This window comes from Musa acuminata, chromosome BXJ2-4 (assembly GCF_036884655.1).
Source record: "Musa acuminata AAA Group cultivar baxijiao chromosome BXJ2-4, Cavendish_Baxijiao_AAA, whole genome shotgun sequence".
NCBI lineage: Eukaryota > Viridiplantae > Streptophyta > Magnoliopsida > Zingiberales > Musaceae > Musa > Musa acuminata.
Genome location: NC_088341.1, coordinates 25,877,584 through 25,899,859, shown reverse-complemented (window position 1 = coordinate 25,899,859; position 22,276 = coordinate 25,877,584). Strand labels below are relative to the sequence as shown.

Here is a 22,276-nt window from a genome sequence, read left to right as displayed (position 1 = left end):
GCGATATGCGAAGGGGTTATGTTGGCATCGTGACGAGCCGTGGAGCCGTGAGTATCGCTGTAGTAAAGGAGGACTTCTTATGATTGAACCGATAGAAGAAGAGGTCATTGAACATTCAGAAGAGAGCCTTGAACATGAAGAAAAAGATGCAGAAGAAGAGCCACAACCAACCGAAGTTACGGTACATACACTAGCTGGCTACTCAAACCCGCAAACGATGAAAGTTGGAGGCCTTCTCAAACAACAACCGATCACTGTTCTCATCGACACGGGCAGCACTAATAACTTCCTAAACAGTAAGGTTGCTGTCCATATGAACTTACTTATTGAGAATTGCAGCAGGTTTGTCGTTAAGGTCGCCAACGGACGGATTTTGAAGTGTGATCATAGGTGCCCGCAGGTGAAACAGTTGCTGCAGGACCAAGAGATAATTACAGATTTCTTCCTCCTCCCTTTTGATGATCATGAGGCCATACTCAGAATTAAATGGTTGATGACATTAGGTGATATTTCTTGGAATTTTATGCAACTATTTATAAAATTTTACAGTAAGGAGAAACAGGTGATACTGCATGGGAAACGTAAGGGCGACGTAACGATGATTTGCACACAACAAATGGAGAAGGTTTTGCATAAAGCATGCAGGGGCTTTTTGGTACAACTTGAGCAGCAAATTAAAGGAGAGCCAATAGAATTTGAAGATCCAAACCTATTTCCTTTGCTTGCTGAATTTTCAGATATATTTGACGAGCCGCACAACCTACCTCTTACTCGTCGGCATGATCATTGTATAATGATTTTTCCAGTCAAATCTCCAGAAAATACTTAGCCATATCGGTATCCACATCTCCAGAATGATGAAATATAAATGATTTTAAAAGAGATGCTTGAAACAGGAGTTATTCGGCCAAGTTGCAACCTCTACTTTTCACTGGTGCTACTTGTACACAAGAAGGACGGAACATGGCGAATATGCGTTGATTACCGAGCTCTCAATGGCATAACCATCAAGAACAAATACCTTATTCCAATAGCAGATGAATTGCTAGATGAAAGGGAGCACAAATTTTCACAAAGTTGGACCTTCGATCCGGGTATTATCAAATACGAGTGTATGAAGAAGTCATACCGAAAACCGCCTTTCGAACACACAACGGCCACTACGAATTTTTACTTTCTTCAACAAAAGGTGAAATATCTTGGGCATATCATATCAGAGGAAGGTGTGACGGTGGACCCCTTCAAAATTGAAGCAATGCAAAACTGGCCTACCCCGAGGAACATAAAATTGCTACATGGATTTTTGGGTTTAACAGGCTACTACTGTAAGTTTGTGAAAAACTATGGAAAGATCAGTGCACCACTTACTTCCTTACTGGAAAAAGATGTCTTCCAATGGTCGGACAGAGCCTCCACTGCCTTCGACAAACTTAAGGCAGCCATAACGACGATGCCGGTGCTAGCGCTATCAGATTTCAACCGACCCTTCATCATTAAGGCCGATGCATTTGGAGACAGAATGGGAGACGTTCTTATGCAAGATGGTCGACCACTCACATACATTAGCAAGACATTGTCTCCCCCCTATCAAAACATGTTAACATATGATAAGGAGATGCTCGCCATTGTGCACGCAGCAACGAGGTGGAGATCGTACTTGATCAGGCGATACTTTCAAATCAAGACCGACCATAAAAGCCTAAAATATCTCTTGGAGCAGAAGATATCTTCCCCCGAGCAGCAAAAATGGGTAACAAAACTTCTTGGATTTGATTATGAAATAACTTACAAAAGGTGGAAAGAGAATGTTGTTGCAGATGCGCTTTCGCAGCTACCCGAGCAAGCTGAATTTTCGGTCGTTTTACTTCCAACCAGCGACTTCCTTGAGGATATTAAAATGGAATGGCAAGAAGATTTGGAGACCAGTAAGATACAAAAAAAATTAGAGGAAGCACCAAGCTCCGTGGCTCATTACAATCGGGACTCAAAAGAATTATGCTATAAGGGACGCATTGTGCTTGTGACAAATTCTACTTGCATCTTCAAGAGCAGATTTTGGACAAGGTTATTCTATATGCAGGGTACTAAATTGAAAAGGAGTACGACATATCACCCACAAACCAACAACCAGACGGAAGTTTTAAATAGGTGCTTGGAGACAGCCCAAAGCCACCCACCAAATATGACTACCCAAAGAGAACTCTAGACCCAGCCAAGTGCCATTATTGATCGACGGATCGTGACTCGACGACGACGACCCACTAATGAAGTGCTAATACAGTGGGCGAACCTACCAATAGAAGATGCCACTTGGGAGAACTATGACGACTTGAAGATCAAATTCCCAGAATTCACGAATCATCAACCTCGAGGACAAGGCTGATTTGAAGAGGGCGGGTCTGTTAGGACTCTAGCTTGGAGAGTCCTAATTGAGAGGGACATTCATGTAAAACTGTTAGGACTCTAGCTAGGAGGGTCCTAATTAAGAGGGACATTCTGTTATGACTCTAGCTAGGAGAATCCTAATTGAGAGGGGCATTCATGTAGGAGGTTTTTTCTTAGAGAAGAATTAGGAGTTGTAAGGGAATAGGAGTCTTGAGTAGGAGTCCTATTAGGAGTTGGTTAGAAGTAAGAGTCTTAAGTAGGAGTCCTATTAGGAGTTAGGGTTTAGAAGCCCTATAAATAACCATGTATTCATTCTCTTTTCTTAAGCAATAGATGAATCTTTTCTGCAGCCTTTGAGCAACAATTTGGAGGGAGGAACCCTTATAGAGTTCCAAGGAGGCCGATCCCCTAAAGAGATCAACCCCAAGTTTAGAATCTGCAAGGGTTCTAACACAACTGTACGTGTCTTGAAATGATATAGAGGCAATTTGATCCCAGGCCCAACTTTAAAATCCTGGTGACCCTTCCTTCACAAAGTTTGACTTGTTTTACTAGATCATGAAAGCTTTCCTCTTCCCTTTCTTTAGTACTTTAGGACGCAATTATTGTATCTGCAGGCTATCTCATTTCAAGTTTGACAGTACAATACAGGCACAGGTTCCCTTGGTGTGGAATGTAATAAATAATTAAAAGAATCTAAAAAAAAAACTATTTCGAAGAAGTCTGGGGTGTTGAATTTAGATACATAATCTTGTTTGTTGTGCTTATTCCATGTGACCAGTTAATAACTTTTGCCAAATGAGTCTTGGCCAGACCATTTTGCATTCTGGAGGTTGCATGAGGTTGGTAAGAGTCTGTGTGTGGTGAAAATGGATTTATTTTGTCTATGTGCTTATATTATGAGCACAGATTTTCTGAGAGGGTCGGGATGGTTAACAATTTGCAGAAAAGGGACTGGTGCTGTGTGGTTCATGGCATAAGTTTGTTAACATAGTGGAGACTTTCATCTATCTATGATTGGACGTTATCAAACATCCTGAACTAAATCCAAAATTAGGATACTTTTATTCAGTCACTTGTTCTTTTGTGCTTTCTTCTACACAGTACCCTGATGAGGGCTTCAAGATGAGAAAAATGATCAGTTGAGACGTTCTGTGGAGCCAATGTTTACTTCGATCAGTGCTTTCTGGCCGTTGTAATGCTATCTTTAGAAGTAGCATGATTACTTCAATATAGCTGCATTTTTGCACATCTTTGTTCGTAATTGACCTCCATTTATTTGAAAACATTATCATATTCTGTTCCCTTGATGATGAAATTATTTTTCATTTTTCATCATTTGTTGTCCTTTATGACATATCTGATTTTTAATTGATAGAGTGAGTTTATTGCTGAATGCTTCATGCGACGGGCCTACATATCGGGCTTTACTGGTAGTGCTGGTACAGCTGTGGTAACGAAAGAGAATGCTGCTCTTTGGACTGATGGGCGCTATTTTCTTCAGGTATGCAGTATTTCGCCAAAAGTTGTCATTCTATTATGTATATCTGGAATTAGTCAATGATATTGGTTCATATTGACTGAAAATTAATATTCATATATCATGTTAGCATTTGTGTTATTGGTGAATAGGCTGAGAAGCAACTGAGTCGCGATTGGATACTTATGAGAAGTGGAAATCATGGTGTTCCCACTACCAGTGAATGGCTTAACGATGTCTTGGCTCCTGGTTGCAGAATTGGCATTGATCCTGTAAGTTTTATACTAATTCCTTATTGCATCTTAATGAACATTTTTTTCGTATTAAATATTTAGCTTTGACATTAGAATGTTGCTGAAACTGATTTATTGGGCCCTTCTGTTCATGATCTATCATTTTTTACATAGGTTGAACATTGGCAGGTTAAGTATCTTTCAAAGTAGAGGTAAACAACATTCTTGGCAAGTTTTGATATCGGAATTGTTCGTTCCAGTTTACATTTTCATCTTAAGACAATGGGAAATGTAATTTATACTTTGAGAACAAAGTTGGATAGTAAAAGCATCATGGCTTTACACGATGGAACTGTTGGAAGAAATTCACTGAGAAGAACACTAAACATGCAAAATAGTTTTTCTTTTGTTTTCATATGACAAAATCCTGAACTTATTAGATATTTAACAAAAAAGGCATATGTTGATATAGGTCCTCGGAAGATTCCACGAATTGTTTATTATTGTCATGTCCTTTTTTCTTCCATCAATTTCTGGTTGCCCATCGAGCATGACCAAAAGGTTGAGTAGGCCACATGGAAGATTTGCATTATTTTCACCTCTGGCCACAATTGGCTATCAACTTGATGCTAACTTTTATTGTGATGCTGAACTTCTAGAAAGCAAAATTTGTTCACAGATGAATTGACCTGGCAAACCTAAAAGAGTGAGGAAGTTTCTTGTTCTGACTTTTTTTTCGCTGTAATTCAAACTCATGCAACCACGGAGAAAATAAGCAAATTTAAGTTTGCAAAGAGAGTTGTTGCAATGCACGGAGCTTCTAGAGTGGGCTCAGGTCTACCCAGTGGCAGTAGAGGATCAACAACATCAGGGGACCTAGTATCAGTATCAAAGGCCTGGTCCTGGCTAAATCCCTCCCAAATTAGGACAGTACATTCCAATCCGATGCAAAAGAGTTCTGTTAGATCCATTTTCTTATGTGAACATAGGAGCAGATCAACATAATATCCTCTTGATTCCCATGAGGAACCAGTGATCATTTGAACTGAAATATCAAACATGTCCACCTCACCTTGCTGCACCATGCCACACAGCATATATTTCTGAGAGATACAGTTCTTTTCAAGATAGTATTGTCTCACTCTCATCTATATGGCACAACTCAGACTCGAAAAACTCTTTTCAAGATGATATTCCACTACCTTTTACCAATTTGAAGTCAACACAGAAACTAGGTGAAAGAGAATCTTGCCTACTCTTCGGATAAAATAAATTTCTTTCATGAGAAATTTGAGCTGCTGTTGAAGTGAATTCATTTACAGTGCTCTCAGGAAAACCTGGCTCTTTCTTTTGCATATTTTTTTTATATTCCTGCTTATAGTTACTATTTGACCATCACTTTTCCTTTTGGTATTTGTTAATTGATGTATAAGTAGGTATATCTACAATCCTCGTAATGGCTATTAACATTTAAGAATCTAAATTTCATCCCATAGTTTAAAAAATTGATACAATTCTAATGTTGACCACCTGTCTAACTGAAGTAGCACACCAACATGTATCCTCCAATATCATTGGAAAAAAGAAAATGAAAGGATGCTGAATGTTATACAACTTTTTCGGTGCTTTGTTGGACTAGTAGCTTCATCCATTTATCTTGTTGTGTTAATAGTTTCGACTCAAGGAATCAAACACCGGTTATATTGGAACTTACCAACCAGTTTTTACCTCTGACCAAGGTTCCGTCCTTGACTATAGTGGTCAGTGCTGATGGGTTTTTATTTTTTTTAAATTTTTTTCAGTGGTATTGGGTGGTACAAATTGATATATTGCTCGTATGTTGGTACTACTGGTCTAACTGGTTGCCGAATGTGGTAATGGATCAAAATTTAATTCCTTGTTTCTGCTCTTTGCTGCATTTATCCTAGACATGTTGTTTTTGCACTCTTGCTTTTTTGTTGTCTGCTGTGAGTTCACATATTAACTTTTTGCTATATAAAAAGTTGTTGCTGGAATCCTTTTATGCTTGTGCTGAATATAACATCATGTTCTCTCTGACGTTTTGAAGGGAGCAGTTCCTCTTTTCTTCCAATGCAGCAGAAGAATTGAAAGATGAAATTTCTAAGAAGGATCATGAACTGGTTTTCCTGTATGACTACAATCTCATCGATGTGATTTGGGGAGAATCAAGGCCAAAGCCTCCAATTAACCCAACTAGAGTTCATGACATTAACTATGCTGGGGTTGATGTCTCATCTAAGTTGTTTTCTTTAAGATCTGAGCTTATCGAAGCTGGTGGATCTGCCATCATTATATCAATGCTTGATGAAGTTGCTTGGCTATTGAACATGGTAATCTATCTAGCCTACTGGACAATATGCACAATTACATCACAACACCATAAATAAGTTATCTGGGCAGGTTTCTTCACCAATGGGCTTTAGTATTCATAAATCTCAAGGCCACCAAGGTTTTCCACTTCAAAGAAATCAATGCTCCATATGTTGATCTCTTATCCACTGCAAAATCTGTGGTCGAATTCATTATAGTGTTATCTCATGTGTGACTGTGGAAATACTCTTGAATTTTGAGTTTGTTTAGTTTGTATCAGGGTTTAAATACTGGTTTGATACTGATTTCAGTAACCTATTAGACTAATAAGGTACTAGGCAATATAAAGTGACCTTTACAGCCCAATATAATTGTATAAAATAATAAAAAATATATGAATGGTATAGGTATTGGTATTAAGCTCTATACTTTTTGATACTGGTACTTTGTCGATCTGCTAAGGTACTAGTTGGTATTCCAACCTGTATTTAAAACCTTGTTTTATACCATTAAGTTATGGCATCAACAACCTTTCAAGTGAAATAGTACTAAGAACCTTGTTTCTTTCTTTTTATAAGCTACAATTAGATGCTGATTTAAGACTTAACTTTTATTTTAGTGAAATATCTCAACATTTTATTTTTACATTATTAGTTGGAGCATGTAAGAGATTATTAGATACTGTGGTACTGAATTTTTGTTGCTGCACTCAGCTGAGCATTATTTTTGAAATGCAATTATCACTACAATTAATGATTTCTTTAGTTGCCTGAGATTGATAACATGCCTGGAAAAGATTTACATTAGTACTGTAAAAGATAGATGATATAGCTTCAAATCTGTGAACAACTGCTATAGCAACATGATGATACATGCTAACAGTTCTGGACTGAAAACAACAGTGCTGATCTCTGCTGGACTACACAAATATTTGTGCATCTGCAGACATGAGTATAATGACAAATTTCATTGTCAAGCCTCCATGCAAATTACCCAATATTTGAGTTCTTCTTTTGTTAGTGCAATCTGCTAAATGCCATTTCTGTGGTATTTGTGCCAATATTCAGCTCATTATAGAACTAGGCTCTTGAATGGAGGCTTCATGCTTCTTTTGTTTGCTAATTAAGCAAAAGTTAACTTTTAACCTTGAACCAATTGCATAAGGTTATGGTAATCTGAGAATAAATTTAGCATTTGATGTTTCTCTGTCTCTATGACTAGCACTTCTTGGGAGAACTTTATTTGTCTTGAATATTGTTCTTTCAATTATAAACATGGATATTTGATTAGGTAGTTTGTTTTCTACTTGTGTATCAAGCATTCGCTGATGAAATCAATAGAATTATTTGATTTCATTTTCTGACAAGCTCTTGCAAACTTCATCATCTTCATCAGATTCTTCACACTGTATTAAAGTAATATATTTCATGATGAATACAGTAAGGAAGTCAGTTAATTCACAATTATCAAAGTTGAACAAAACAGCGCTATTCATCTAGAGAAACTATATAAGCATGTGGTTTAAATGACTGACCCACCAGTCTGACCAATGTCTGTATGACCTGAGAGCAAGGTAACTTTGTAGTCTGGTTTTGGTAATTATTAGTTAATCATTTAATCCTTATTAGGAATCATGATATATAAGTAATTATTGTAACACTAAGTTACTGTTTAAGTATATGTTGTATAATGTTTGCAAGTATTTTACATTGCCATATTCTTTTCATATTCATGACCTCTTTTTTTTCTTTTTAGTTTTGATGTATTAGCATATTTGAATGATGTTGTCTTGGTACCCATTATCCATTTTCATGCTTCTTAGCTCTTATGGTTATGAATCTCTGGCAGTTTTAGTTACATAGATGATAGATCTCTTCCACACTTGTGATAGAAAGGCGAATTACTTACTGCCATATCGTTTTGTGCTGCTGGAGGGAACTTTATTTCTGTTTCTATCAAATTGTTGTACAGATTTGGGATCTGAAATTTTACATGGTGTATATTGTATATCTAGAAATTTAGATTACATTAGTCCATTAAGGGGATATTGTGTTCACAGATTGGTTATGTAATGTGATTTCCTACTAGTACTATTTTGCAAAGGTAAATAATAAACTTTGTCTAACATCATGAAAATCTGTTTGAAGTTTGAACTTCCATGTTTAATGTTCTTCATATGTTTTGTTTTTGTGATAGTAATGTATGCTGTGATGCCTTCATTATACTAATGAACGTATCCCTGTTTCACTTTGTAGAGAGGAAATGATGTTCCAAATTCACCTGTGTTCTATTCCTACCTATTAGTGGAGATGAACAGGGTCAAGTTGTTTATTGACAATACTAAGATCACCATGGAGGTAAAGGATCACTTGACTAATGCTGGAGTAGAATTGAGACCATATGAAGGAATTCTACCTGAAATAGAGAGGTATTTTAAATAATCAGAAGATTTTTATTGAAAATTTTGCATGTCTTGAAGATGTACTTAAATCTTTGAAGATACTTATGTTGAATTTTTTGCATGTCTTAGAGATTTGCTTAAGATATGTTTGGCATCTAATTGCCATTCATGACCTAATTCTCTAGTTAATAAGATTTTGTTTAGAACCAATTAGGTTCCCTTTTCTTTACCAACCTACTTAGTAAAGGAGAAGAATAGCGTATATAAATCATACATATGCATTTTATATGTATATAAATCTATTTCTATTATCTATGTATTAGTTTGCTCGCTCTACTTTGACACCAGGTATACTACCCTATAAAATTGCCTACTAATTGCAGTGACTGGTAAGATAACTGGTGCAGCCCTGTACTGAAATTGGGATTTTTCAATAATATATTTTTTAAATATGAACTTAGGGAGGGTTGTCAACTGATAGCTTTCGACAATTGTTAACTAGTCTCAGCAGCTCTCCTTGCACCTTCTCTTCTGTTAACTAGTCTCAGCAGCTCTCCTTGCACCTTCTCTTCTCTCTCTCTCTCTAAACCCCATCTCTGCCCTTGTAACTTCCTCTGCTTTAGCCCCTCATTTCTTGCTCATGCCATTGCCTCCTAGCATCATTGCTGCTGCCTTCTTCGGTATGGGTTATTGCCTCCACCGCCTCCTCTTCTTCTTCCTCCTTTCCTTTTTCTTTCACTTTGGATCAGGTGATACATGATCCATATTGAGTATCCATATGTCATCGATCCATACCAATATCATACCAATCCACCCATAACTGCAAATCTTGGTGTACTCTAGGTAGGGGGGGTTGATTCGTCAGGTAATATGTGGATTTTTACATGAGTTATAGATGGCAGTTGAACTTGGAGACTATCCTGGATGTGCGTCATAGGAAAGAGAATCAAATTGGCTGTTGCAAATAGTTTTTGAGAGATGCCGTGCCTCTTCTGAACCATTGACTTACCTGTAGTTATCAGAACTGGATTGGTAATAACCTGACCAAACCTTGGGTCGAGCATTGGTCAGATTACATGTTCATTAAAATATATGAAAAATTGCACATCTAATATTAAAAAAAGAAAAAAAATTCATTTTTAACATTATTTTATTATTTTCTTTTTTCGTCCATTTTTCCTTATTCTTCCTTAGATTCTTCGCTTTCTTCTTTTCTTTTTTCCTTTTTATTCTCTTTTTCCTCTTCTTCTTCCTCTACTTTCCCCCTTACTCTATTTCTTTCTCCCCTAACCTTCCTTTCTTTGCTTTTCTTTATCTCTCAATTGCTCTCACTTTCTATCATTCTAATTCATTTTTAATAATGTGTTGGCAGAAGGGACTCAATAGGGTGTAGCCTATATAAGCAGCTCTTCTATCCTTTCTTCTCTTGTTTGTCTCCTAAGGTGAAAATAGGCCAATACATTAGATCGAAATAGGGGTGAATAGCTCACAAAAAATTTAAAGACTGGTTGTTTTTGACTTCAAATTTAATTGCTTTTTATTTACTTATTCTTCTGAACTAGCCAGCTCAGATCGTTCAATCAATAACCCACCAAGTTAGACACCTCTGTTTGATTTAACAGCTTATCTGATCGAATTGTAGAGCTGGACCGGACAGCAGTATGTGTTTCATTTTTCTGGTACATATTGTCTGTTTCAGTTTGGATTTTGTAACTTGGACTTTCCATTTATGTAATTAACCACAATTAATCAGGTTTATAGTGAAACCTAGAAGTTGATTATGATTAATTTTGAGTTGAGTAAACTCTACAACTATACCTGAGCATAAAACTAAGAAATGGAAGCAAACTGATTTTTCTCACAGTAAAAGATTGCTAGAGTAAGCATGTTTGTTCACTACAATTATATAGGAGTTTCTGTAGTGTAGCTTGAGTTTGAGTATAACTCAATCATTTAGGATTTCTTGGAAACTTGGGATTAGTTCTGTTGCTTTGGTCTTGTGTTGGTTGTAGATTGGCATGGAGCTAGTTGTGCTGTACCAACCCTGCTCACCTATGTTAGGTAATGTACCAAAATTTGTCTAGGACATGACCTGACTCTTTGCTGGTACATATCGTGTACTGTACATTTGTAGAATGGAAAACATGTGCTCGTTAACACAAGACATGGAGAACATATAACATGCAATTACTAATGCCTCTATACTGTACCCATATTTACTTTCTCGGCAAGTCTTGTATAGCTACATTATACATGCATATAGGCAACATTCTAAAGCAACAAGTATGTTAGGAAATATTGGCAACTTATCTAACGTAATCTCAAACACCATCGAGAGCTTCACATCACTCAATGAGAAGTCATGAAACAAAAACTTAAGGAAAAATATTTATCAACCTACTTTCAAAGCCAATCGGTTAAACAATTGTTAAATCTTAAACAGTTCAATTCTAGTATGGCAGAGTATTTGATCCAATTTGAGGAACTTTTACTTATGTGTGAAATAGAAGAGGACCAAATCATTACTATTCGAAGATTTGTTAATGAGTTGAGGTTTGACATCCAACGGGAAGTCTTCCCTAGTTTCCCCAAAACCATGGAGGAAACTTCCTGGAGAGCCCTTGAGATTGAGAAGTACATCAAAGCTTGTCCAATTCATCGAGCATCTTCTCAGTCTCTCGACAATAGAACTATTTTAAAATCTGCCCCAAGTAGTGGCTTTGTTAAGCCAAAAATCCCTTCAACTAGCAACAATCATGGCTCAACCATGAATCGTCCAACTCGTTTAATTACTGATTCTCAAACTAATTTGTTTTCAATCCAATGTCATTATTGCCATAATAAAGGTCACAATACCTCTCGCTGTCCTCAAGATACCCTTGCCTTAAAACAAGAACTAGAGGAGCAAGTCGAGGAAGCAAACCAGGTAGTTGAACTCGAAGCGTACTCACGAGATGAAAACGAACTAGAAATTGAAGATGCCCATGTTAATGTTGTTCGCATTATTCTATCTATTGCTAGTGATTCCAATGAATGGAAGAGGACAATTATCTTCCATACTTTCATCTGAAGCTGAGAGAACTTGCAAATTGATTATAGATGGGGGTAACACTATAAATGTAGTTTCAAGATCTACTATCAAAAAACTAAACCTTAAGGTAGAGTTACTTTTGACCCCATTCAAAGTAGCTTGGGTTGACAAAACCACTTTACTCGTGATCGAAAGATGCCTGGTACCAATCAAAATGGACGATTACCAGGATGAGATTTACTGTGACGTCTTACCAATAGACATTGCCTGCATTCTTTTAGGTCAGCTTTGGTTATATGACCTTGATGTTATCAATCATGGGAGAGAAAACACGTATGCCTTTCGATACAAAAGCAAAAACATTATCTTGCAACTAGCAAAACCATTAAGAAAAGGACAAAACAGGAATTCCTAAGTCTCTTCCGCAAGCTCCAACTACCAAGGGACTTCACTTATTGGATCCTAAATCTTTTGAAATAAAGAGCCTTGACAATAAATTTTGTTTGGCCATTATTGCTAATGAAATTCCTAAGCCTTTTACTATTCTTGACCTAACTCTTGAGGTTAAATCCTTATTAGATGAATTTTCTAATGTTATATCCTCATAATTTCATAATAAGCTGCCACCCTCATGGGAAATTCAATATGCCATTGACCTTATCCTAGGATCGTAGCTCTATAATCTCTCACATTATAGAATAAATCCTAAGGATAGAGCTGAGTTAAACAAGCAAGTTGAAGAACTTTTGGCTAAAGGCTTTATACGACACAGCCTTTGTCCTTGTGTTGTCCCTGTCTTGTTCCCCTAAGAAAGATGGGTCTTGGAGGATGTGTTGATAGTCGGGTGATCAACAAAATAATAATCAAATATCGCTTCTTAATTCCTCGACTTGAGGATATGTTAGACCTTCTCGTTGGATCTAGTTGGTTGTTGAAACTTGACCTGAAAAGCAGATACTAGCAATTCATATTAGACTTGGTGATGAATGGAAAACAACATTCAAAACTTAAGATGGGCTATACAAATGGCTAGTCATGCCCTTTAGTTTATCCAATATCCCAAGAACTGTCATGAGCTTCGTGAACCAAGTTTTACAACCCTACATAAGCAAATTTGTTGTAATTTACTTTGATGACATCTTGATTTTTAGTTAGACCAAAGAGAATCATTTAAAACATCTTCGACAGGTTTTTACTGCCCATCGAGTTGCTAAGCTCTATGTCAATTTTAAAAAGTGTTCATTCATGCAAACCCATGTCATATTCCTAGGCTTCATCATTTTTGCCCAAGGTGTTGCCACTGATCCTGAAAAGATCTACATTATTTTAGAATGGCCTAAGCCTAAAACCCTTTCTGAGGTTCGAAGTTTCTGTGGATTAGTCTCTTTTTTTAATAGATTCATTAGAGGGTTTAGTTCTGTCATGCCACCTATCACCTATTGCCTAAAGAAAGGTGGGTTTTCTTGGACCCTGGTCGTTACCAAAGCCTTTGCTGACATAAAAACGAAAATGACCACTACTCCTGTTCTTAAGCACCCTGACTTTGGTAAATCCTTTGAGGTCACTTATGATGCCTTTGGTATAGGAATAGGTGGATTTCTTAGTCAAGAGGGTTAGCCAATTGTCTTTTTTAAGCGAGAAACTTAGTGATGCAAAACAACATTATTCTACATACGATAAAGAATTTTATGCAATTGTGTAATGTCTTAGGTATTTGTGATATTACCTTATGCTGCAAGAGTTTGTCTTGTTGTTTGACTACCAGGGCCTAAGGTACTTAAATGCTCAAAAGAAGTTAAATGCTCAACATGCCAAGTGGATTGAGTTTCTCAATGAATACTCTTTTGTAAATAAGCATTGTTTTGGCGCTTAAAACAAAACTACTAATGCCCTTAGTCGAATTTCTACAATCCGATCTACCATAAGTGAGGTCATAGGATTCGAGCGATTAAAAGAAGTGTATATCTAATGTCTAGACTTATGTCACATATATTAAAAAGTCCAAGATGGAAATCATCGTGAACATATAAACTTCATTCTTAGGGATGATTACCTTTTTCAATCTATTAGATTGTGTGTTCTTCGATCCTCCCTTTGAGACTACCTTGTTTGGGATATACATGCGGGTGGATTAGCCAGTCACCTAGGCTGAGACAAGACCATTGCATTAGTCGGTAATAGATTTTACTACCCTTTCTTAAAGCGAGATGTTGCTCAAGTGGTGTTGTAGTGTCACTTCTATCAAATTGCTAAAACTCACAAACACAATACCAGCCTATACACCCCTTTATCCATTCCACATTCACCGTGGCAAGATGTGAGTTTAAATTTTGTCCTTGGACGCCCAAAACAGTCATGATCATGACTCTATTCTAGTTGTTGTTGATCGATTTTCAAAAATGGTCTACTTTATCCCATGTAACAAGACCAATGACTCCTCACACATTACTAAATTATTCTTTTGAGAAGTGGTTAAATTACATAGCTTGCCCTTAACCTTGGTGTCCGAAAGGGATGCGAAATTTGTTAGCTACTTTTGGAAAACATTATGGAAACTGCTTGGTATAACATTGAAGTTCTCTTCAGTCTTTCACCCTAGACTTATGGTCAAACTAAGGTTGTTAACTATTTCTTGGAAAATTTTTTTAGATGTTTAGTTGGGGTGAAACTCGAAAATTGGGCCTTAACCTTATCCACTGTAGAATTTGCATACAATAACTCAGTCAACCGCTCCATCGAAATAAATCAATTTCAAACTATCCTTGACTATACTCCTCGCACTCCCATTTACCTTGCACCCCTTTCACTTGACTATCATGCCTCGGAACCAACCCACTCCTTCACTCAACATATTCATGATTTGCATACTGAGATTCGACGTAAAATTGCCTTAAGTAAATTACAAACTTATTGTTAATGCACATCGTAGAAGTCAAGAGTTCCAAGTTGGTGATTATGTCCTAGTTTGCATTTGCCCTGAGAGATTCCCTAAAAACTCATTCAAAAAGTTGCATGCTCAAGCCATTGGTCCTTCTCCCATTATCCAAAAACTGGGATCTAATGCTTACATGCTCAATTTGCCTTATGACTGAAATATTAGTCCAGTTTTCAAAGTGGAGGATTTAGCTTCGTTTCATGGTACTTTTGATCCTCCTCTATCTACCGATGTTCCTCCAGGTGGCGATCCTCTCAAAGCACTGATTCTCCCACAACATAGGGATAACGTAGAGGCCATTCTTGATAATCACGTTGTTCGTCTACTACTAACAATTACTCAACACTTTCTTGTCAAGTGGCATGATCGTCCAGCTTTCGATGCCACTTGGATTACTTTGGAGGAACTTCGTGACTTTACAGTAGACTTATTGGACCAGTACCTTGTAGATCACTCTTAGGGGTTGAGTTCTTTTCCATTGGGGAAGAATAAATGGAGAACTATCAAGCTTTACAAAGGATTTCAGAAAAGTTTATTCTAGGCAAAGATATTAACAAAAAGTCATCAATTAATTAGCCTAGAAATTTTAAGAGTTGTGTTGAAAATTAAAAAGTTTTTTGGTCTTTCTAGAGACTCCTTTTGTATTAAGTGCCTCTTCTATTAAGGGTACTAATTTATTATTTAGTTATCTTAGAAGTCACATTTTGGATTTCTAAAAAGCATACTAATTCCTTAAGAGATTGCTCTTGGGAATTATTATCTTTATTAATTGTTCAAAGCAAGGTTTGTTATTTCGTATCGTACCGGAGTATCGAGTTCAGCTCGGTACAGTATGGTACGAGTATATCGAGTGGTACGCTTAAGTGTACCATTCGGTATATATAATAATAATAATAATAATAATAATAATAATAATAATAAATCAAAAATAAAAAGAGAGGCGATGTCGCCGAAGCGACGCGATGTTGCCTTGTTTCTTTCGCCTGCGTGGGGAGAAGAAACGGTTTCTTTTGCTTGGTTTCTTCTCCCTGTGAGAAGTCACCGACGGCGGCTCGGCGACGTTGCCTCGTTTCTTCTACCCGTGTGGGGAGAAGAAACGGTTTCTTCTCGATTTCTTCTGCTTGGTTTCTTCTCCCTGCGGAAGCCTCGGCGATGTCGTCGAGGCTTCTTCTTCCCGCACGGATGAGGAGAAGTCGCCGATGACACTGAGGCGTTGTTGCCTTAGACAAGGAGGAGGCAACATATCATCTGCGGCATCCTACGAGGGAGGGCGGTGATGGATCGGGATCGTCGAGGGAGAGCGGCATCGGATTTCCAGGTTCTCCCTTTTCTTCTCACTCTTTTTCCTTCGACCGTCACCGACCGATCTCGGGTGGTAACGAGGCAGAAGCAGCCCAAATTGGCTGTACCGCCCAATAGCGGGCGGTCCGTGTATTGGTCTATTGGCGGACCATTTCACCGGGTGGTATCATTCGAAATTAAAAACCTTGGTTCTAAGGCTCCTAGACCCCTAAAAATAGTAGAGCTTGTTAATGGATTAAACACTTCAGATTTGAATTTAAAAAAGGCTTGCATCTTCTCTCTCCTAGTCTCTTACACTCTTCTCTTGCTATCTTGTTCTCTTGCTTTCTCTTTGCATTTCTTTTTCTCTACTTTGTTCTACATCAATATGTCATATTAGTTTGCAGATTTGAACTACCACACTACTACAATCTGAGGCATTTAGCTTGGTGGTCAACTTTTTGTCTTTAATTTAATATAGCATCAATGGAAGTCTCAAGTAGAAGACAAAGTCAACAAATAAAGATAATTGAATCTATGGAGTGAAAAGGCAAGGGGGTAGGAGGTCATGGATCTGAACAAGGTCAGAAGGTGAAGAAATGCTCATCACAAAGAGAAAGAAGACAGCAAGGTCACAAGGCCTAGAGTACATTGTTTCTTTAGACTACAAATTTAGCATGTCATCCTGTTTCAAGCATCTTTTTGTTTATACATTAACTAAAATTATTCAACTACCAAGACACTATAAAATGAGGACTTCATCACATATTTTTCCGTATTCATTATCAACTAGAACTCCCTAAAAATTCGATTATATTTTCAGGTAAACAATAGGAAGAAAAATAAAATAATGATAATATAAGACTTCTACTACAGGAAACCGACTTCTAAAAGTTAGTTCAGAAACACTTCAAAATTTCCTGAAAATAAAAAATGGCCAAACTAAATAACTTGACTCTTGGATTATGATTAATCAAATCGAGTCAATAGGACTTGAATTGGAACTCCTTTTCATCAAGGGTCTCCACAATATGGGAAAATGGATCCATTTTACTCACTTATTGGTTGATTAAGGCATATTGTATGGACCCCATGCTATTTGGTGGTGCTTCTCTGAAGGTGCATATGATGCAGTCATTCTTCTTCTGCTTTTGTAAATAGGGGTATAAACTGAAGTTGTTAGCTATATCCTGTTAACTGCAGTAATAGCCTTAGAAAAAGGGATACAGAGAGAACAAAAAAGTGGGAGGGGGGCAAAAGAAAAGCATTGAAAGTAAAAGAAACATGCTCCATAGTTACTTGACATGATAGATTCTGTAACTCTCTTCATAAGCAGCAACAGTTGCTGTTAATTGGTTTAAATGCTATATCATTCAAAAAAGATCTTGTGCTTTAATGTTATATTGTTCCAATTGATGACAGTTACATGGCCATTACTTCTCCTTGCTGATATTCTAGGTGATAACTTCCATTGTGCAGGTTGGCAGCAAGTGGTGCAAAACTCTGGTTAGATCCATCAAGTGTGAATGCTGCAATTGTCAGCATTTTCAAGTCTGCTTGTGAAAAACATAATAGAAAAACTAGAAAAGGAGAAAAAAAGGAAGTTGTTGCATCAATAAAAAATCAAGATATTCAGGCAGAAGGGCCTTTTGGACTGTACAAGGTTTCTCCTGTTACCATGGCCAAGGCAGTGAAGAATAGGGCAGAAATTGAGGGGATGCACAATTCACATTTAAGGTAAAAATTAGCTTGTGATTTGACATTACATTTTGTGTTTGATAAAGTTGTCAAATCATACTTTTTTATGTTTCAAACATGCAAACATGGAGCTAAATATTAGCTATGGCTAGAGATTAGTCAACTTATTCAAGGCTAAATTATTGAAAACTCTAAATCTAGAATTTAGCGAGAAAATAGTTATTATCATGTGTGTATCTACACATACTTTTTGTATCTTAATACACATCAACATATGCAATTATTTTACTTTTGCAAATTTCCATGTCATCCTGTATCCGTGAACTCGATAGCTGATTCTGTAGTAGAATATGATGCCAGGCTCCATACTGGTCACATCCTTTGCTGCTTGCAAAATTTCTACAGTTGCCTCTTGTATTTTGCATATTTAGTTATGAGAGTCAAAGAACTATCACGGCTCTGTCAACAAATTTGTGGCTTTGTCATCCATTAGGGTGAACCTAGAGCACAAGACTCTTGCTGCAGGGTCTGAGAAGGGTAAATGTTTGCAGACTTACCAATCCCATACACTTGGTGAAATACAAGTGAATGCCATGACTAAAATCAAGATGCTTTATCTTGATTGCACAGATATTCAATTAGTAAGAAACTTGCAATAGTGATTCCTGTATTGTCAAATTCTTTATGATAGTGGTCTGAACTATGAACTTTTGGCTATATGTTGCCTTAAATAGTTCTCATTATAGGAAAAGAACCATTTAGTCAGCCCTAGATAACTGGGGACATTACTGCTTGTTATTGTGGTTTCACTTAGCATGGCAATGCATAGATGAGCATTCTTGGCTTCACGTGAATACATTATATGTCAGCTCAATAATACGTTGATACACGCTTCACATGACATCATGTCGTGTTATACTAGGATCATGCAACAGTGAATCTATTGGCTCACCTGTGGACCATGTGATGGAGAACCACTAGGTTTATAAAGGATTTTAGAAGAGTTTATTCTAGGTAAAGAAATCAACAAAAAGTCATCAATTAGATGGCTTAGAAACTCTAAGAGTTGTGTGAAAAATTGAAGGACCTCTTGGTCTTTCTACGTGTTAATCTTGAACTCTACTTTTGTTTTAAGTGCACTCATTTTTTCTTCTTAGATGCGATAAGGTTTTTAAAGCTATTTCGGTCTCCTAGAAGTCACATTTTGGGTTTCCCAAAGGCATATATAAGTTCTCTATAAGTCAGTGGAGATAGTCTAGGTGATTAGTCTTACATTGTGTTTATTGATTGTACTAAGGTTCCTAAATCATAGTAGAGCTTGTTAATGGGTGAAACAATTCAGGTTTGTGTGAAAACACTTGCATCTTCTCTCTTCTAGTCTCTTACTCTTCTCTTTAATGTCAGGCCTGTCTTGGTTTCTTGTTCTCTCTACTTCTCTTTTTGTTCTAATTCTACATCAATTGGTATCAGAGTTTATCAAGAAACATGCCCTGTATCCCATTGGGACATAACTAACAACAAAAGCTTCATTCAATAGTGAGGCCACTCATGGATCCTCACGTGTGGAGTTGGACTTTAGGGCGACTATCCTTACATAATTGGTGGATCACTTAGCTTTTGGTGCCTTGTAATTTTTTGAAAATTTCACTAATATTTTTGTCAAAAAATACTTTTTTTTGTTAGATCGTGATTTTCATCGCTTCTTCGCCCCCCTGTTTTCTCTCTCTCTCTCTCTTGTTTTTTTGTTTCCATTTATCACCCTCTCTCTTCCCTTTAACTATGGTATTATTAGACTTTGTAACCTTGAAAGTTGTCAACAAAAAAAGAAAAAAGAAAAAAGAAAAAGAGAACCACTTGAATCATTACACCTCTACCTTAGATGTTACAATAGTTAACACCATCATTATCGAAAGGCAATTTGTTGATAGCAATAAAATCATAGCTAGGCGAGGTGAAAACCACACAATTTTGATGATTCCTAAAACCAGTAAACACCCTTATGACCAAATTAACAGACCATGGTACAATGTTGAACCAATTTTTTGATTAAATGACCCAAGTCCTAAGAGCCCTCTATCGCCTCGAAAAATGACCCATGAATGAGGAGGTTGATGAGTCGATTAGGCAGCATGATTATTCTTCACAATCCATAACTTCAAATCAAGGAATTTTGCATACTCTCCAACTCCATTTCAAATGAATCATAGGTCTACATATAGGGTATCGGTTTAGAACCATGCTCCAACAATTCCTAATGATTAAGCTTTTGACCATAACAATAAATTCCTAAAACATGCTAGAAATCCACAAACCTAAGTAATGGGCCAATGAGTTCTGTTTGCTAACAATATGAGGGAAATGACTGAAAGAGTCAAATTGGATGTCTCAAACTTTGATGCTAGGTTTGACCTAAATGTGTTTGTCAACTGGTCAGATAGTATAGCGGATTACTTTGAGGGGCACGGAATGATTAATATTGAACGTGTGAGGTTTGCAAAAATGAAATTGATAGGGTCCACTAAGAAGTATTGACAACATGTCCAACATAGTTTTGACTTCGTATTACTCAATGGGTAGTCTTGAAACAAAAACTTAAGGAAGAGAACTGACAAGTTGATTATAGTGTGGGTAGCACTATAAATGTAGTCTCAAAATTTTTTATCAAGAGACAACTTTAAGATAGTCACATTCGAAGTCTTTCAAGGTAGCCTAGGTTGACAAAACCACTTTACTTATGATTTAGAGGTGCTTGGTGCCAATTAAAATGGGCGATTACTAGCATGAGATTTGTTATGATGTTCAGCCAATGAATGTTGTCCATATTCTTGGTTGTATGATCTCGACCAGGGTATACAGTTTCGAATGATCCCGCTCGGTACGGGCAGTACGTGCTGGTCCGACAGGTTACCGGTACGCGGACCGTCCGTTATCGGGCGGAACACTTAAAAGCGTCCCGTATCGGACGATATAGGGTTATATCGGGCGGTAACGGTCGAAATTTCGATTGTTACATCAAGCCCTTGAGTTGGGGAGATTGTAACACCGTAATTAGTCCCACATCAAAAGTAGACAAGACTAAGATTAATTTACAAGGGTTTGATGGGTGTACTATTGTCAACTTCAGCATAAGTATTTTGGCCAATGGTTTGACTCAACAAAGTTAACATGCCATTTATCCCATTTGGTCTGGTCGTGACAAAGTTACTCTTGGAATCATTACGTTCATTGATTGTACTAAGGCTCCTAAACCTTGATAAATAATAGTGCTTCTCAATGGATGAACCAGTTTAGATTTGAATGAAAAAACTTACATCTTCTTTGTTCTAGTCTCTTCCTCTCCTCTCTTGCTCTCTCTCTCTACTTCTCTCTCTGTTCTACATCACCCTGCCAGCACATTTAGTTCCTGCCAAGGACAATATAAGCTAATTACATGAGTCAGTTTGGAGGGGCTAAATTGATTACAGATTATGTTGCCAATGTTGAGTGAGTTATCTGGGTTTGTTTTGAGATGTAAAGTATTTTTTTATTTTAAGAACCAAAGGCTGAGTATAAACTTTGTTGCAAGCACTCTTTGAAGTTTTGGTTGAAACTTGAAAGTCAGAACTTAATTTTTTTTTCCCTGAGACCCAGTTAACTTAAAGCTATGTTTAGCTTTGGAATTGTTCAATAGATTTCTGTAACATATAAATTGTATATATGGTTTAACTAAGTTACGTTAACTTTGACATCCTCATTCCTTATTTTTTATTTTACTTTGATTAGAAAGTTTTATGATGATGTGCAAATGCCATCAATTTGTTTTATGTCTATGCTTCATTGTGACAAATAGAAGTACACCTGTGAAAGTATTGATGTAGCTATAACATTGCTACTTCTTTTAAGAATTCCTCATTTATTTGGCACCTGAGAGAGCTTGCTGACTATTGTCTTCAACAGTTGTAGTTATCTACGATCCTCTTTTGAATCATTCTGCCCATCAACTAACATTTGGGCTCTTTAGGTGAGGCCTTCTTTGTCTAAACTTGTCTTTCATAGGACCTGGGTCTAGCGATTGACATCCAGTTGGTCATAAATTTTGCTGAATTCGTTTTTGGTCCTTTTGGTCTTAGAACGTGCATTACAAGCACCTGTTTCTTAGTGAGAAAATGTTCCAGTGATGGATGGTGAAGATTGCATGAATATTCACACACAGTACCAATTTGGTACTGTCTGTGATCTTTCAAGTGTGTCAACAATTGCTTTAGGCTTTTGTAGTCTTCTGATTCCTGTCATTTTTGGTAACAAAATGTTGAAACCTCAGAAGAAGTTTCATAAGTGGAATTAGCAAGGTTTGCAATACCGTACCGTACCGGTATTTCGATCTGGGCTCGGCACCGGTACGGTACGGTATACCGAGCGGTACACCTAGGTGTACCGAGTACTGTAGCAGTGCTACAGTAACTGCTACAGTACTCGGACCGGTAACAGTAGGTCCGCGTACCGAAAACCTATCGGACCGGCA

The 22,276-nt window shown here is 37.2% G+C and overlaps 1 protein-coding gene across 1 annotated transcript in view; it reads left to right on the top strand.

Annotated features, from left to right (window-relative positions):
- The window catches only part of LOC103981815 (aminopeptidase P2), a 45,723-nt gene that overhangs the window by 3,777 nt on the left and 19,670 nt on the right, over nt 1-22,276 (top strand). The window contains exons 2-6 of the mRNA XM_009398558.3: nt 3,764-3,889; nt 4,018-4,137; nt 6,174-6,449; nt 8,685-8,857; nt 17,557-17,814. Of these exons, the coding sequence (XP_009396833.1) occupies nt 3,764-3,889; nt 4,018-4,137; nt 6,174-6,449; nt 8,685-8,857; nt 17,557-17,814 (953 nt within the window). The remainder of the gene's footprint in view (nt 1-3,763; nt 3,890-4,017; nt 4,138-6,173; nt 6,450-8,684; nt 8,858-17,556; nt 17,815-22,276) is intronic.